General features: G+C 42.1%; 1 protein-coding gene across 22 annotated transcripts in view; it reads right to left on the bottom strand.

Annotated features, from left to right (window-relative positions):
• Window positions 1-16,970, bottom strand: part of Map4k4 (mitogen-activated protein kinase kinase kinase kinase 4) — a 139,560-nt gene that overhangs the window by 66,599 nt on the left and 55,991 nt on the right. For all 22 annotated transcript variants that reach the window (XM_026785820.1, XM_013351036.2, XM_026785825.1 and 19 more), the window contains exon 3: window positions 12,655-12,711. In XM_026785820.1, coding sequence (XP_026641621.1) covers window positions 12,655-12,711 — 57 coding nt within the window. The remainder of the gene's footprint in view (window positions 1-12,654; window positions 12,712-16,970) is intronic.

Below are 16,970 nucleotides of genomic sequence, written 5' to 3'. Positions count from 1 at the left end.
AAACAAGAAAGAGGCTCATCATCCTGTCTTAACTTCTGACTGCCAGAGGCTCCCTTATAGGGATATAGATAACTTCAGGCCATCCAGACACTGTAGACTTTCATGCCAGTGACAAATTCACGAAGCTCCCCATACTACATACAAGAAAGAAAAAATACTGTGTATGCTGAATAGTGGTGTTTAAGTCATACAAACACTCAAGTGCAGATTGACAAAGGGAAACTGCAAGGGAGTGATGGGCAGTACCCATGTGTGACCTCAGGTCACAGGAGCTCCTGCTTACTCACTTGGCATGCTCAGATACAGGCTATGCTTTGAGAAGTATCTGCAATTAGAAAGAATATAGGGAGGGACATCTGCTGCTGGAGGAGATAAAGAATCAAGGGCCAGATGATTTACCCTCCTACTAAAATTAAACAAATCCTGAGGAGGCTAAGATACCAGGTAAGGATGGGCAGTTTCCTGCCTTAAGGAGAGAGTCTAGACTAACCAAGAACAGGACACTCAAATGGAACAAGAGGAGCCTATGAGCTCAGGGAGTAGAACAGAGTTTGGAAGATCAGCAGCAGCCACATGAATAAACGTCCAGAGAGGAGAGAATTGCACAGATGAAAGCTGTGGAACATGGAACCCTTCTCAGGTTGCAGGAGAGCACCGCCACCAAAAAACCACTTGGGGTATGGAAAGAATCCAGTTTTTACCAGGCACCTGTGAGCAGAAACCAGCCCTCACAGAGACAGGAACCATGCAGACTGCCACAAACCCAACTGAACATCATCCCACAGGACTCTGAAAGCCATGGTCTCAACAGCAGACAGGAATTAGTCATCGACTAGATGCTGATCCAATCCCAATTTATGGTAATTAACTGAACCCCATTCTCCACCCCATGCAAAATCAAGAATATCAAAGCATAAAATATTGTGAATCCAAGAAGGTAGAATTCATGGTGCTGATCTAACTAGAAACTGCCAGGTAAAGAAATTAGAACAAATAACCACAGAAGAGAAGAGGATAAACAACCAACAACCTATTCCTGTTGGTTTTGACTATTGTGCTTGTTAGGAACATGCTCCTGAAATAGCATCACGTGGCTTGATAGGGTGTGCTACATTAACACAACTTGATTTACATGTTTCAGTTCCTCCAGACGATGACAAAGAAAACCCCACAGACCATCTGTCTCCACTTACCTAGCGCTGGGAGAATATAACTGTCTGGACACAATCTCACTATGCGGATCAGACTATCCTGAAACCCACAATCTTGCTGGCCTTAACTTTGATGGAATCAGAGGCATGCAGCACCAGGAACGAATCATGATTTTTAATAAACATTATTATCACACTTAGGAAAGAAAACCCTCCTTAAAATTAATGTACCAAATCACAGCACTTTAATGATTTTGATTGCGTATCAACTGCTAACACAACAATACAGAACCAAAAGTACAGATACCATGGAAACTATTAGACAGCCCATACTGCAAGCAATAATAAAGTGATTTTTAATTCTGACTTTTAAAGTATTAGCAAACAACCAAAGATTTTTAATTAGCTTCTATTTTTAATATAACTGCACAACTTCTTTTTCCTGCCTAAGATCCTTCTCACTTATCTCACCCCTCCCCACTTTGTTTCCCTTCAAAGTCATGGTCTTTTTCTTTAATATTTTTACGCACATGCACACAACAAAAATTCGTGGTCTTATTCTTTACAGCACCTGCTTTCAGAAACATTATCCACCACACACAGCAATGATGATGTTTTTGTTTTAAAAATAACATGAGCCAATTCCTTACACTCAAGTTTCTTTACATCCAAGATAGGGAATCCATTCCAAGCAAGTGAGCCTCCCAGTGTTATAAATAATAAATTAGGTTAGCATAAAAATATTTTTACAGTGTACAGCAAATAGAAAATATGTGCTGTGATTTTAACTTCAATTACCTTTGCCTTTTTACATTGCATTCCTACAGCAGCCTGTAACACAAAAACAAGCACTGTTGTACACAGGCACAAATCCTCAGCATGGCCTTCCTGCTAGCAGCAGTGGGCAGACAGGAAATCTAAAACTTACTGCTGGGATGAAGCAAGAAGATAGAGTAAGGATGGCACAGGTCAAACCAGCCAATATCAGTGTAACCTGCTTTATTTCCAACGGCCAGTTAGGCTAATCTCTTGCTAACAATGAATAGCAATTTGAGTCTTAACTATATATACTGTTACTTCTATTCATACAATGACACACACACACACACACACACACACACACACACACACACACACACACACACACAAACCCTGCAAGTGTTCCTTCTTAGAAAAACAGGAAAGATGACTATAATCTACAGATGCCAAAGAAACTGGTAAGGAAAGATAATTATATTTACCCAGTGTTGATGCTAGTCCTGCTCAACAGTGCTACACCAGGGAGTCCCACTACCATGCACTCTACTGCTGCCGCTCCCTCAAATGCATGCTAGGGTATGTTCTGAACACACCGCACAGCTGTTGATACTGAACACTGTGTGTATCTTATCAAAGAATAGTTGTCCTTTCAAATGTGATTTTAAAAGATATATATAAGACAACTGTTTAAGATGTGAGATTTTGTTGGATATAAGAGTAAACTTTTACAGGATTCGCATGATCCAATTCAAATGGGCAAACAAACTATAACTTGTGAAGTTTTGAAAACAGAAGTTGGTTAAGCCTACTACTTTACTACTTCATAACCCTACTAGGCACTGCAAGAAAGCTGCATAGCAATTACTGAAAGTAAAAGAAAAACAGACCTCTACCTTAGATAACTAGGAAGGGAAGTGACTGGAACACTGTTTGACGATGAATCATAACACAGAACTCCAGGGCAGCCGATGGCATGCACATTTCAGTCTGGTCTAAAAGCGGCTCACTAACCTGAGATAGGCTCTTTAGTCCCTTCTTCCTCCTTCTATTCTGAAGTCATGGCTACAGTGCAAGTACACAGACAGAGACGCAGTGGAACTCTCTGGAAGAGAGGTCTGGGAGCAGAGCATCAGAACAGCTCTCCGTCCCGCCAGCAGACGAGTGATGCCACCCCCTAATAACACAGACATCTCTCCCCAGAGACCCTCTCTTGGCACTCTACATGACCATAAAGCAAAACACATGATAAGAGTTTGTCTGGAGTCTCCTGAGGTTGGCCAAGTCAGAACAATTGTTTTAAAGATGGAACTCTCACAGGAGACAAGAAACAGAACTCACTTGTCAGAAAGAGGACCACCTACTATCCCATGCCTGAACTCAAGGAGGTGGGACGGCAGAACTGGGTTTCTGCATCTAAGGAAAATTAAATCTATCACCATCATAAATACACATACACACACAGGGAGAGGGAGGGAAGGAGGAAAGAAGGAAGGAAGGAAGGAGACCAAATGACATTACCTCCTCAACAATACATACTGGTTTATAGAGCCTAGAATTTAAGCCGAAATGACTATTCCCCAGTTAAGACCCTGAAAGACCATTACCGACTTAAATTCCCAAGTAAAAATCTGTCTTGTTCTTCCTCCTCACACCAGTAATAAAGGAGAAGTATAAGAAGATTGAGGAGACCATGTCACTTTCCTTGCCAGCCTTTTAAATGCATTCTCCTGCTTGCTGATAAAGTATTTTCAATTTCCATGTTCACACTGAGGGTCAGCTTCACAGCTGAAGCTGAACTGGAACAAGGGAGCATGCACAGGGCAGGGATGGACACTATGCAACAAACATCAACAGACTCTGCAGCACAGGGACAGACAACAGCCACTGGCTCCCCAGGAAGATGATGACAGACAAGAAACTGAAGATGGTGCTTAAGATAATCTTACAGCATCAAGTCATCCAGAACATGACTCACAGCATCTAGAATGAAGCAGACATGGAGGGACAGACAGACATGGACACACACCACACACACACTCCTACAGGTCAGAACAATTATATTCACACTCAAGCCCACACTAATGAACCTACCAGACAAAGCAAACGTGTAAGGAGCAGAGGCTGCACCCCGCACATTTCGCAGCTCATCTTTCTATGAAACACTACAGTCTTGCCTAAAATATGGCAGCAAAGAAATGCGGCTTCTGTTTGCAGTCAGCTGACTAGAATTAGACAGGCTGGGAAAAAGAAGCAGCTGACCACTCTAACGCTGAGCACACAGCTCATCAAGTTAAGTGACTTCACTTAAGATTACGTCCTTGATTATGTGGGAAACAGATTGTAAAATCTTGAGATAAGAACAACCCATCCAATGCAAGAACTAGTGAGGTTAACTATTACACATTAACCATGGGCATACATGAGCTTAATATAGAAAAAATAATATAAGCACATAAATGTGCACTGTATAGTTTTGAAAATGTTAATTACATAAAGAAAATACCCATAGTGGTATTGAGGGAAATTATTCTTTCTTTTTTGTTTTGTTTTGTTTTTTGAGACAAGGTTTTGTGTATCCCTGGCTCTCCTGGAACTCACTAGCTAGACCAATATGGCCTCAAACTCAGAGATCTGCCTAACATTGTCTCCTGAGTGCTGGGATTGAAGGTGTGTGCCGCCGCCACCACCCAGTGAGGGTAAATTTTCTAAAGATCCTTTTTAAAAATGTACAAGAGTTACTAAGAACACATCTCTGGGGGGCTGGAGAGATGGCTCAGAGGTTAAGAGCACTGGCTGCTTGGTCCTGAGTTAAATTCCCAGCAACCACATGGTAGCTCACAACCATCTGTACTGAGCTCTGGCGCCCTCCTCTGGCATGCGGGCATACATGGAGGCAGAATGTTGCATACATAATAAATAAATCTTAAAAAAAAAAAAAAAAGAACACATCTCTGACACAGCAGTTCTCAAGAAATTTAATCCAAACCAAATTCACCCTGAGATTAGCTGAAGCTTTCACTGCTCTTTGTGTGCTTGGAGCACAGGGAGTTAGCACAGCCGGAGTACACATGCACTGTACAGACAAGCTACCTGCACAGGAGCATAGAAATACAGTAACACCATGTCCAACTCACTGAAATCCTTAGGGCTTCATGGAAAAATCAAAAGCCTATTGGATTTTTAAATCACGTGCCTCCCTCCTATGCCAATTAAGTATACTTGGCATTATTCTATTACTTTTCATGCAGCTGCAGAGAACGCTCTAAACCAGGTGTTTTAGTACTGATGCTCTGCTGGTCACAGACACCATTCTGCAGCCCGGCTTAGTGACTGTCCTTCCCTGCTGTGTGACGAAATGATGTCAATCTACATCACCTGGGCTAAAGCGTCTACATCAGGAGAACGGTTAAAAATGGGTAGGTTTCAGTCATGGGCTATATGCTTCCTTCTCTACAAGTTAAAATAATAAAGGCCGCCGGGCGATGGTGGCGCACGCCTTTAATCCCAGCACTCGGGAGGCAGAGGCAAGCGGATCTCTGTGAGTTCGAGACCAGCCTGGTCTACAGAGCTAGTTCCAGGACAGGCTCCAAAGATACAGAGAAACCCTGTCTCGAAAAAATCAAAAAAATAAATAAATAAAAAATAAAGGTGATGGCAATTGTCTTGCCCTTTTAGGAGTATCTGTGAAGGAGAGCGCTCATTAAACCTTCAGTATAGACGGTGGGAATGAAGAGTCACCTTCCAAGACCCTGTGCGCCAACCACAAAAATAACTACAAGAAAGAAGTAAAAACTGTCACTAAAACTGGTCTGGTCTTTCGGGATTCACAACCTAAAGCCAGCTGCCTAAGAGCACAGGCAGAAGGACTATGCGTGGACTGGCTATGCACGCTGTTTACAAGCTACAAAACAGAGCGCACCGTGAGGAGGGAAATGGGGGGGGTGTATCTGAAATACATTAAGGGACATATTTGAGATGAGGTAAGTTAAGGAACTCACCTTCTGAATTACTTAGAACATTTCCTGGAATAAACACAAAGTTCTGAAATTAAATGTAACCATAAGGTAAGCAAATGACCAAGAAGAGTCCTTTGAGTGTCTGGCAGAAATAAATACTGGGAACAGTCAGAAGCTAAGCAACTGAGGAACGGCCCAAGGTAAGGGGAAATCCATGTTCTATCTCTAGGTGAGTACGTGACCTTAAGACTTCACTAAATATACATAGATTCTGAAGGAGCTGGGGAGGGGACAGAATATGATCACAATATATTTCATGAAAAAAATTAAGCAAAAGTATTTTCAAAATCTACTGAAGCACTTTCCACTGTTTTCTCCTCTTCCTAAACAACTTAATGAAAGACCACAACTTTCTTTAGTTCTAGGGCAAAGGTAGTCCAGAATCTCTACTAGAGAGTAGGAATTGGAGAAGAGTATGTGGAGTTCAGCTGGCATTGTCAGAAGGGAAACAGCTACAAAGACAACGCCCACCTATTTTGTATAAACATCTCTCATTCACAAAAGAAATGGTCACCCCCAGGGAGTACTGCATCACCGGACAGCTACTGCCCTCACTGCTGCTCTCTATGAGGACAACAAAACGTCAGAGCACCAACACAATGGCTACAGCAATCTCTGTCTCTCCAGGCTCTGTGAGAGCTATGGAGATAGGATCAGAGTGAGCCAACAGGGTAGGATGGTGAGATCTCAGGCTGGCTTGGGATGTTGTTTGGCTCTAGCTCCCTCTGCCACTATCTTGATTCCTTCCCAACCTCCACAACGGAGAAGACAAGCTGCCAGCTCACAAGGTCAGGCGAAAAGTTACCTAGTCTCCCAGAAGAGATGGAGGAGACATGGAGTGTGGCTCAGAAGGAAGACAAAAGGGCACTGTGTAGAACTGTTACTGAAGAACAGGGCTAACAGTGGCTGTTTATACTGTCAGCCCCAAACTAAAGCTCAGGACCTGAGTCTAACAAGCTTCACTGGTAGATGAAAATGCCCAGTTGTCTTTGGAAGAAAGTATGTCTGCCCTATATGCCCCCAGGGCATCGGAGGTCTGTGCCTACACTCCTCCAACTTCACTAACACATCTCCCCACACCCATGTTCATCTTGCTTTGTAGTCTCATGCTCTAAAATAACATGGTAAGGAGAAAGAACAGAATAATGGAAGGACAAAAGACAGATATAAAAAAAATATTTAGTTGTACAAAACACGTTGAGTAATTTTTATTTATTTATTTTACTTTAAAATAAACTTGAACTAAAATATGTAGACATCCAATCTGATTGTGAAGTGTTCATTAACACTAGGCACATCCTGCCACAAAAGGTTTTTTAAAAAATAAAGAATAAATGTTCTACAGCATAGTTAACTATTCTAGTTTACCACAGTAGCAAACATGCAATAAGAGCACCGGGAGGCCTTAAAATATCTTCAGCAAATGGTGTTTTCGGGGCTGGAGAGGTGGCTTGGTTAAGAACACCAGTTGCTATTCCAGAGGACCTGGGTTCAATTCTCAGCACCCACATGGCAGCTCACAACTGTCTCTAACTCCAGTTCTGGAGGATCCAGAGCCCTCTTCTGGCCTCCACTGGCATACATGCACATGGTACAGACAAATGTGCATGTAAAATAAACATACAAATAATATACAATGATAAAGTAACTTTTAAAACGGTATTTTAATGTACTGAGAGAGAACAATGAAGCAAGGAAGCGTGGCTTATCAAGTTAAAAAGTACTTAACTAGATGCTTTAGCCCTGATAAAAAGCCTACAAGATTGGAATTATTTTTCCATTCTATATACAAGCAAACTGAAACGTTATCTTATTTAATCCTGAGTAATATTCTAAGGAATGACGTAAGATTGCCTGTCTCCAGGAGAAAGCAAGGACATGAACATAAAATACTAGAGGTTCACAACTGTAAACTCAACTTGGAAGGTACTTATGTTCTTCAAATGGATGTCTACAGGTAAAAGGCTAAGGCATTTTCTATTCATTCAGCGACAAGTCTTTGTCTTCTTAACAAGGTCCAGCCTATTCTATTTGGGGCAATCTTCCTGTCTCCAAAGTGCTGGAATTATAGACATGGTCAATTTAATAATTTCTTTTCTTTGGACATGAAATGTAAGTGTGAAAGTATAAAGAACATAGCATGTTACTATTTATGATTGTTAGCATTTCCGAGTTTTTTTTGTGTGTGGCAGGGTGTTTTGTTTTGTTTGACATAGGATTTCTCTTTGTAGCCCTACCTGTCCTGGAACTCACTCTGTAGACCAGGCTGGCCTCAAACTCAGATCTACACCTGCCTCTGCCTCCCCCATGCTAAGATTAAAAGCCTGCACCACTATACCTGGTAATTGTTAGCATTCCTAATTAATTACGATATCTACAATTATAAAAAGGATATGAAAATAAGATTAATTTTCTTGGCCAAAGAAACCAATATTGTATGCAAGTAATTAATGGTGCCAACCATTGGAGTCTTAATGTGAAATGTCTTTCATAAGCTCATGTGTCTGAAAATTAGACCCTAGTAGGTGGGCACGATTTAAGAGGATTATAAAACCGTTAGTTTTGCTGGAGAGAGTAGGTAAAGGGGGTGAACCCCGTTCCATTTCCTGTTCATATCCTGCTCCGCAGTACAGATGCAGTGTGGCCTGCCAGCCTCCCACCCGACACTGCTCTTCCTCAAACTGTGAACCAGAACAGACCTTTCCCCTTCTGTCACAACACACAAGGGAGCCAGGAGGAAATCAGTGTTGAGAAGTCAAGTCATCGCTGTGGCAAATCTGACCGTGTATGACAGAGTGTGTGACGAATCCATACACTCTGGGAACAGTTTCCCAGGAGGAATGAGAAGTTCGCTGTGCAGGTGAAAATCCCTATAATGTTATAAACAGTGCTTACCAGGGTCAGAATATGGAAGACTAGAATGCACAGAGAAATGTGACAGTGGTGTCCTAACTCATAAGGTTTACCCTTCAGGGAAAATAAGGACTCTTAGGAAGTCAGACAGAAGCCATCAAGGCTGCACATCATCACAGAATCTGGCTGCATTATGTTCATGTCCCAAGACACTGAATAAGGACAATTTAAAAGTAATGGACTTTTAAAATTTTAAAATGGACTTTTAAAAAAAGTAATGTTTGGGAGAGGGGGTGTCAAGGAAGGATAGCATTATTTTTTAGGTCATTTTCTTCTGCTTCATCTATATTTGGTTGTTCAAGTCTTGCTGTTTTAGGGCCACTAGTTTTTATTGGTGTCTTGTTGCTCTTTGTGGTGCTGAATGTATTCTTGTCTTATCTACCCATCTTTTCCTTTGATTGGTGTAGCTGGGACTGTCTGTATCTCTGGTGATCAATCTTCCAGATGCCAGTGGATCCTAGGCTCAGATGGTTGTTCCTCGTAGTGCAGTCAGGGCCAAGGTTCCAGTCAGCCCTGGAGGTCACTTGGTGTTCCTGAAGGTTGCTCAGAGCTCCTGGGGGTGGGGAGGGTCGATCTGCAATACTGAGGTTCATTTGGGCCTGTTTCCAGGGTAGTTGCTTGCTTCGGGCTGCTTCCATTAAGGTAGCTGCCATGGGCCTGCTCCAGCAGAGGTCGCTGGCTTGGGCCTGCTCCCTCAGAGGTCGCTCCCTTGTTGCCCATTCTTTTCTTGCTCCTTGCTCTTTTCTTCTGTTTATTCTCTGTGCCTGCCAGCCCCACCCATCCTCTCTCCTGCCTCATTATTGGCCATCCAGCTCTTTATCAGACCATGGGGTGTTTTAGGCAGGCAAAGGATCACAGTTTCACAGAGTTAAACAAATGTAAACAAAAAAAAAATGCAACACATCTTTGCATTATTAAATGTTCCACAGCATAAACAAATGTTAACGCATCTTAAAATAATAGTCTACAGCAGACTCATGTCCAAACACTCCAGAGCAGAACGTGAGTTCTTGGTTGGTTGTGTCCAAGTTCTTCACATAACCAAGTAAACTGGGTGAAGCAGGCCTCCATTTCCCCACTCACTGCAGCTGGTGCTGGAGCTGGATTCACTCAGGCTGCCAATAGTTAACTGAGGGATAGAACCATGGCTTAGTCTTCCCATCCATACCATTCCTCCCTTCTGAGTCTGCAACAACCATTAAGTTTCTCCTAACAAGTCACAGTCTGACCCACCCCCCCGGCCACCCAGGAACTAGCTTTTGCACCATTTTGTCCCTGAGATGAAATAGAGTGGAAATCAGACAGAACCTTCCTATCCAATGACATCTCCTGCTGGAGCTCACGTCTGGTGGAAATCTCTCCTACGTGCCTCCCAGGTTCCAGCCAGGCCTACAAGTTCACAGGCAAAGCCTAGAAGCTACTGATGTTCAGGGCAGACAAGAGTATGTTCTCCATGCAGCTGAACATGGTCTTCTATTCATAATCTACACTTACTCTAGATCCTTTCTGAGCCCCAGGCTACAACAGGGGTCAGTATAGGAAAAGCACATGTAAGAAATATTACTCAATACAATACAATGTACTCAATGAAGGTCGGTTCTTTTTAAGGTTTTCACTTTACTGGAATACATGAGCTTTACACTAATTATTTTTAAAGAAACCCTAAATATACTTGTGTCATGCATTTGCCAACTGTTGCCTTACTTTTCAGGAAAGAAAAACACACAGTTGGTGTGTAGGTCAGTGGTACAGCACTTATTTAGCTAGGACACACAAGGTCCTCATTAATCCCCAGCATAGAAAATAACAACAATAATAATACAATACAAAAGCATCTAGTACATGTCTAAGTTTGCATGTACTTTATAGATGTTCTCACAGATGCATGATTGGAAGAGAAATATACCGAGGCACACAGTGGCTACTGTAGAAAGGTGGAAGGATGTAACTTTTCTTTATATTCTCCTATACATTACAATCTCTTTCTCTGGTGACCATGCATTGCACATTTATCAGACTCTGCCTTGGATAAGGAGGTCCTCCACTTGAAGTCTATCTGAGGTGTGAAGGCAACATACAAGGAGGCCACAGCAGCTATTCAGGAAGCACAGCACAGGCTAAAGACACTGAGCCTTAAATTCTGGATTTATAAATATCCAAAGCTTAAGGCTTACTTTTTATAGTTTTGTTTTGTTGTTTTTTGTTTTTGAGACAGGGTCTCTTTATATGGCCCTTGCTGTCCAGGAACTTGTTATGTAGGCTGGCCCTGAACTCATGGAGATCTATCTGCCTCTGGTTCCTGAGTGTAGGGATTAAAGGTTGCACACCTATGCCTGGACCAAAGTCTATATTTAAAATGGTATCGACAAATCTAACAATAAACCAGTTAACAAGTAAGTTTATAAATATTCAAAATTCCTGGGCTCCGGGACACCATATCCCAAGATAGCAACAAGAGTCACAGGGACAGGAATAGGGGTTTCAGCAAGAAGGTGCCACTGCCTGGTCCAGTCTCAGAGAGCACTTCAGAAATATTTAAATCACACCAAGTTAGAATGTACTACTCTTTCATTGTTCTTTCAAATGTTTATCTGAGCTGTGAATAGGGGGTGGGGCACAAAGCAGGCAGATATCCAAGTTCAAAGCCAGTCGGGTCTACAGAGTGGTTCCAGGATAGCCAGGGCTGTTACACAGAGAAACCCTGTCTTGAAAAATAAACAAAAGAAAACCAAAAAATTTTAGCTGAAAAGCATCTAGTTTTCCACTGAGTTATACGCCAAGGTAGGATCCTACATACATATAAACTGTCCATAACGTAATTTGTTAAGCAGATCTTTTGCATATCAACCATATACGTTTTCCTCTTAAAAGTCTCCTTATGCTCTCTGACAAAGAAAAGAGAGCAGTCACCTACTGCCACACCTTCAAATATTTGTCAGATTCAACAGATGTCTTGTGGTCTACCATGTTTTCTAATTCCAGCTCACAACCGTGCAGACTGGAGAGGTACATGCTGTTTGAAAGCAGCGGAGAGGTCAGAGAACACCTCACTAAAATACTGGTGGCACACTGAACTCAGTGTAGCCATTATTAGCATCCTCAGTAGATTCCAGACGATTTGATGTAAAGACACCCCCAGCTCCTCACACCGTATGTCTATCTTATGAACTAAGCATGCATTCTCAATGCACTCAAACAGGCAGGCCCCTGCACGTCCACGTGTGTGGACTCACATTTTGTTTGGCTCAGTTCTCTTTTCCCATGTAAAGCTGCACCATAAATCCTCAATCATTTCAAGAACTATCTTTTCCCACTAAATTTTGCCAACAATCTACTCAACGTTCTAACAGATGTTTCTCTTACAACCCCTGGGAACTTGGATGGATGTTTTCTTCTCCCGTGATAAAATAAAGAAATAGCACAGGTGTACACTACTACCCTAAGGGAAGCTTTCCTTCACTCTCTATTCATGTGACCTCCATGATCCTGCCTCCGATTTTTTCCCTATTAGTGAAGATGTTTCCAATTACACTCCATTTTGTAGCCAAGGATGACATCACAGGGAGGTGTTCTGGGACAGCTGTTTTAAAAATAATAATAATAATAAGCAAATGCTACTGACTTAGCTACCTGGGGACCATCTGCAACAACTCAAATATGTCAACTGGCCTGCCACTGGACCCTGAGCACCAAATGCCACAGCAGAGCCATGTGCTCAAGGGATCACAATCTCCAAACACAGAGAGGCTTTTTACTAGGGCAGGAGTAACTTTAAAGCCACAATCCTTTCATAAACATACATGATCCAGCCTTACCTCGGTGACATCCATAACCTTGATGGCCGCCAGCTGACCTGTTTTAACATGTCGACCCTGAACAAAGAGAAAAGAAAGACTGGTTAATACCAACATTCTGGACAGTCACCCAAACAGAATGGCTGAAGTCTGTCACACAGTATCTCTTCCCTATGCTTGTTCTGTTACTAATAAGAGAAGCTCAAATGAATTTAAATAAAACATCAATTCTTTTTCTTCTGGTTTAATCCAAGGTACTTAAAATACTTTAGTTAAATTTATGTGTGCCTGTGTAAGTTTCAAGCATTCAGGAGTCATGAAGGTCAAAAGAGGGCATCAGATCCCCCTACAACCGGAGGTAATGTGGGGGTGGGGGAGTCTGAGCCACTACGTGGGTGCTCGCAGCCAAACGAACAAACCATCTCTCCAGTCCTCCAATCAACTTAAGTAATGTGTTTGTCTATATCAGGGTCACCAACCTTTCCTTCAATGACCAATAAATGGATGGATGGATGGATGGATGGATGGATGGATGGATGGATGGATGGATGGATAAAGCTCTAGCTATTTATTTAATGCCATAAATGGGTAATTGCATTTTCCTAGTGGAATCCCAATAGTAACTACTTGATTTCACAAATTATAAAGAATGTCCTCTTTAAAATCTTCCTACAGCCCCTACAATGCAGGGAGTATAGAGGCTATATTCCAGAGTAAAGAAAGTATACAAAAAGATTCAGAGGCAAGCAAAATAACTTTGTCACAACTATAATTTTTGATCTAGGACCTAAAACTGTGTTGCTCATTCATGTCACTCTGTATTTCAAAAATCTGGTATGATTCTTCTCTCTCATGATGGGTTTGGTTACCAGCCTACTCTCTGCAGCAAAGCCTTGCTAGCATTTCTCAAGGCAGTAACTAGGAACCACCCAGCTATCTCGTACATGAGCTACTTAAGGATGCAGTGTTTACAAATGGCCCTTCTGCAACTGCGCAAAGCAGAAATAACACCCTCACATTTCCCGAAGATCTGTCTATCTTGTGGTCTCATGACAGAAAGAATGAATTTATAACATCAAAGGACAACTCTGTCTTTACTCACGAAATTTGTGCAGAAACTCACGTTACAACAAGGACAAAGCAGTCCCTAAAATGGTACCATCTGACAGCTAGTACACTGTAATTAAACAACTAGCATACTCTGCAACCAGTAGTGGAGATATGTTTCAGACTGGTGTATGAGCTCCATGGAGGATGGGGTACCGGAAGTGATACACTTCATAGCATTGTGAAATATAATAATCGAGATGCAAAAAATACTGTGGGGCACTTGGGCAGTGGTCAAATATAACCGCAGAAGATGAGTCTATCCCCTCCATCAGTAACAGCATCAAGCATCTCCCATGTGAAAGCACAATCACAAAGCCAAACTGTGCTTTTCTTGAATCCAAGAAAGAAGAGTACACTTAAGACACAGTGTAACCTTACCCTGACTCCGGCGCCGGCGATAGAAAGAGTATGATGATCTCCTCCCCACAGCCCTCAATCTTTTGGCCTTTCTACAGTGGCTAAAAGGCTATTTCCAGATCACTGTAGCAAACTTCTCCTTGCTAGAAACCAGGTGACGGTAGAAAACAGCAGGAGTTGTTTGGGCTTTCTTCTTTTTGAGAAGATAGGTATGTAATGCTGGACCGGCCCAGATAAAATATAGAGGAGGGACTCTAAATCTAGAAAATATGAGTCTGTCAAAACACTCTCTCTCCAAAGACTGACACCGTGTCATCTTTCTTTATCCCAATTAAGTAACAATACTCTACCAGTGTCATTTCATGACAGTCTGCCTGACTCACAGTAACCAGAATTACCCCTCAGTACATAACCTCATAGCTTTTGATTCACTTTTGCTCCCCCCCCCCACTAGGAAAATGATTGTCTTCTTTTAGGTGGGGGGGGGACGAGGCCTGGTAGAGATACAGGCTAAGGAAACGACCTATTTTTCAACTCCCCTTTGAGTTTCTACCCACTCACAATCACTACCTTGCCCTTCCAAATATACAATACACAACACATGTTCCAAGGAAAAATCACACTATATAGCTTTAAGATTCAGGACACCATTGCAGCCTGTCTGTACCTTTAGTGAAGTTTGTCCCTGTCCCGTGGGAAGCACAGAGGAAATAACATTAAGGGAAGCTTTTAAATCCCAGTGAGGAGAGAGATGTGTAGGCAGAGGTATATGAGGTCAAATTCAAAGCCCATGTGTCTCTGAAACTTGTATTGGGCTTTTGTTTATTCCCACAGTTATCTCACTGTCCAAAACTGCTTAACGACATGGTACCTGCTCAGAGAAATGGTAATTTGGAAATGTGTGTGTGTAGAAATACTGTGTTTACCCAATAAGAAAAGCACTATTGGGACTCGATAGTAGAATTGCCTGACAGTGAGAAACCAACTGTTCTCCTTTGCTAGAAAAGGCAAAAGGGTAGGTTTTTAGGGAGCAATAATAACCTGAAAACAATCTATCAAAGAGTAGGCCATGGGTTCCCTCCTGAGAACTGGAGCTGCACACAATCTTTCCTATATCCTGGAACAGACATATAGGTGGCCAGAAATGAAAGGAAGAACACGATGATTCACCTGGGATGAAAAGCCCTGTCACAAAACCATGCAAACTCTCTTGCAGACCAACAGGCAGTGGCATGCGCTGCACCCAGCCAAGATAGCAGCTCTCTCGAAAGCTTAGGAAGAGATTTCATCACAGTATAAAAAGGGAAGCAGATCTGGCTGCTTCTCATTTCCACCCAAAGAAAAGCTTTGTTTCCGAAACCTCTGTTCCTAGACGTGATGTCTTGTTGATTTGGAAAAGTTAGTTGGGTTTAAGATGTTCACAGGAGGTTGGAATATAAGCATGAAGAACTTAGAATGAATGCCCAGGACTCATTCACAAAAGGTTGGACAGACCGAATCTCATATGGCAAGAGGAAGGCAGTGACAAGAGAAGCCACAGAAGTCCACAGGCCAGTTAGCCCAATTCATTCAGCAGCAATCAACCAGAGCTCCTGGCCCAAGGTTATCCTCTGACCTCCAGACAAATGCACCCACATGCATACACACACAGAGATATTTTTTTAAGTCAAGTTTATGGAGGAGTCTGAAGAGATGGCTCAGTGGTCAAGAGCGTGTATTGCTCTTCCAGGACCTGAGTGTGGGTTCCAGCACCCACATCAGAAGGCTCACAAACACCTGTAGCTCCAGCACCAGAGGATCCAACATGCTCTTCTGACCACCACAGGTACCTGTACACAGGTGGCATGCATGTACATGCAAATACACACACACACACACACAATTTGTTTAAAAAGAAAACAAAATCTACCCAACGTAGAAGCGTTAAGCTTTTCTAGTAAACAAGTCATGTTCCAAAACAAAACACACAGAAAAAAATTGTTCCTGTTCACAAAGAATGCGTAGACTTCCAGCCCAGACCCAACGTGAGAACTGAAGGGAGCAAGACAAGACCCACAGCTTTCTAAAGCAGTGCCTGGTGGCTTCTTGTGCCCCCAGGGTTTGAGGCACTTCTGAAGAATGCTGGGAGTGGGAGAAACAGTCTTTTCCAGGGAAGAGCACACCAGAGCACACCAATTGGTTATCCAATACCAAATGGCCAGTCCTGAAAACAGACAAATAACATTATATAGACTGAACAGGTAACGTTTAGAAATATATATTTATATACACATATACATGTATGTGTGTACTAACAGTTAATAAAAAAAGAAGCCATGAGTTTGAAATAGATAAAGGAGGGGTATATAGAAAGGTTTGAAGGGAGGAAATGAGAAGGAAAAATATAATTATAATACAATCTCAAAAATATTTTTTAAAGTTTAATAAAATGATTGTTTGAGAGGGCCAGACTAAGATTCTCCTATCGCTTACAAGCAGTTCATATGAGGAAGGAAAGTCAAAGAGCCACATAGTGCCTCATCTAGACCAACACATCATGGCAGCATCTTATATAGACCACCATGAGGTCAGCTTGAAAATTCCAAGGCCCTCCCTGCTCTGAGTTTGCTTTCTAAAGCACATATGAAACCTCCATGGCTCTCTGCTAAACAGCATGAGTTCAGCACTAGGCAGTTTGATGACCACTCCATCGATCCATCCCAAAGGCAGAAAGGGACAGGTTAACTGGTTCCACACCGTAAGCCTCAAAACCACTTCAGAGTGGACTTTACAGGAAGTGCCTTTAGATAGATAGATAGATAGATAGATAGATAGATAGATAGATAGATAGATAGATAGATAGATAGATAGATAGATAGATAGATAGATAG

Source organism: Microtus ochrogaster, linkage group LG2 (genome assembly GCF_000317375.1).
Source record: "Microtus ochrogaster isolate Prairie Vole_2 linkage group LG2, MicOch1.0, whole genome shotgun sequence".
NCBI classification, from domain to species: Eukaryota; Metazoa; Chordata; class Mammalia; order Rodentia; family Cricetidae; genus Microtus; species Microtus ochrogaster.
Note: the sequence above shows the minus strand (reverse complement) of the source record. Positions and strands in the feature narration are given on the sequence as shown.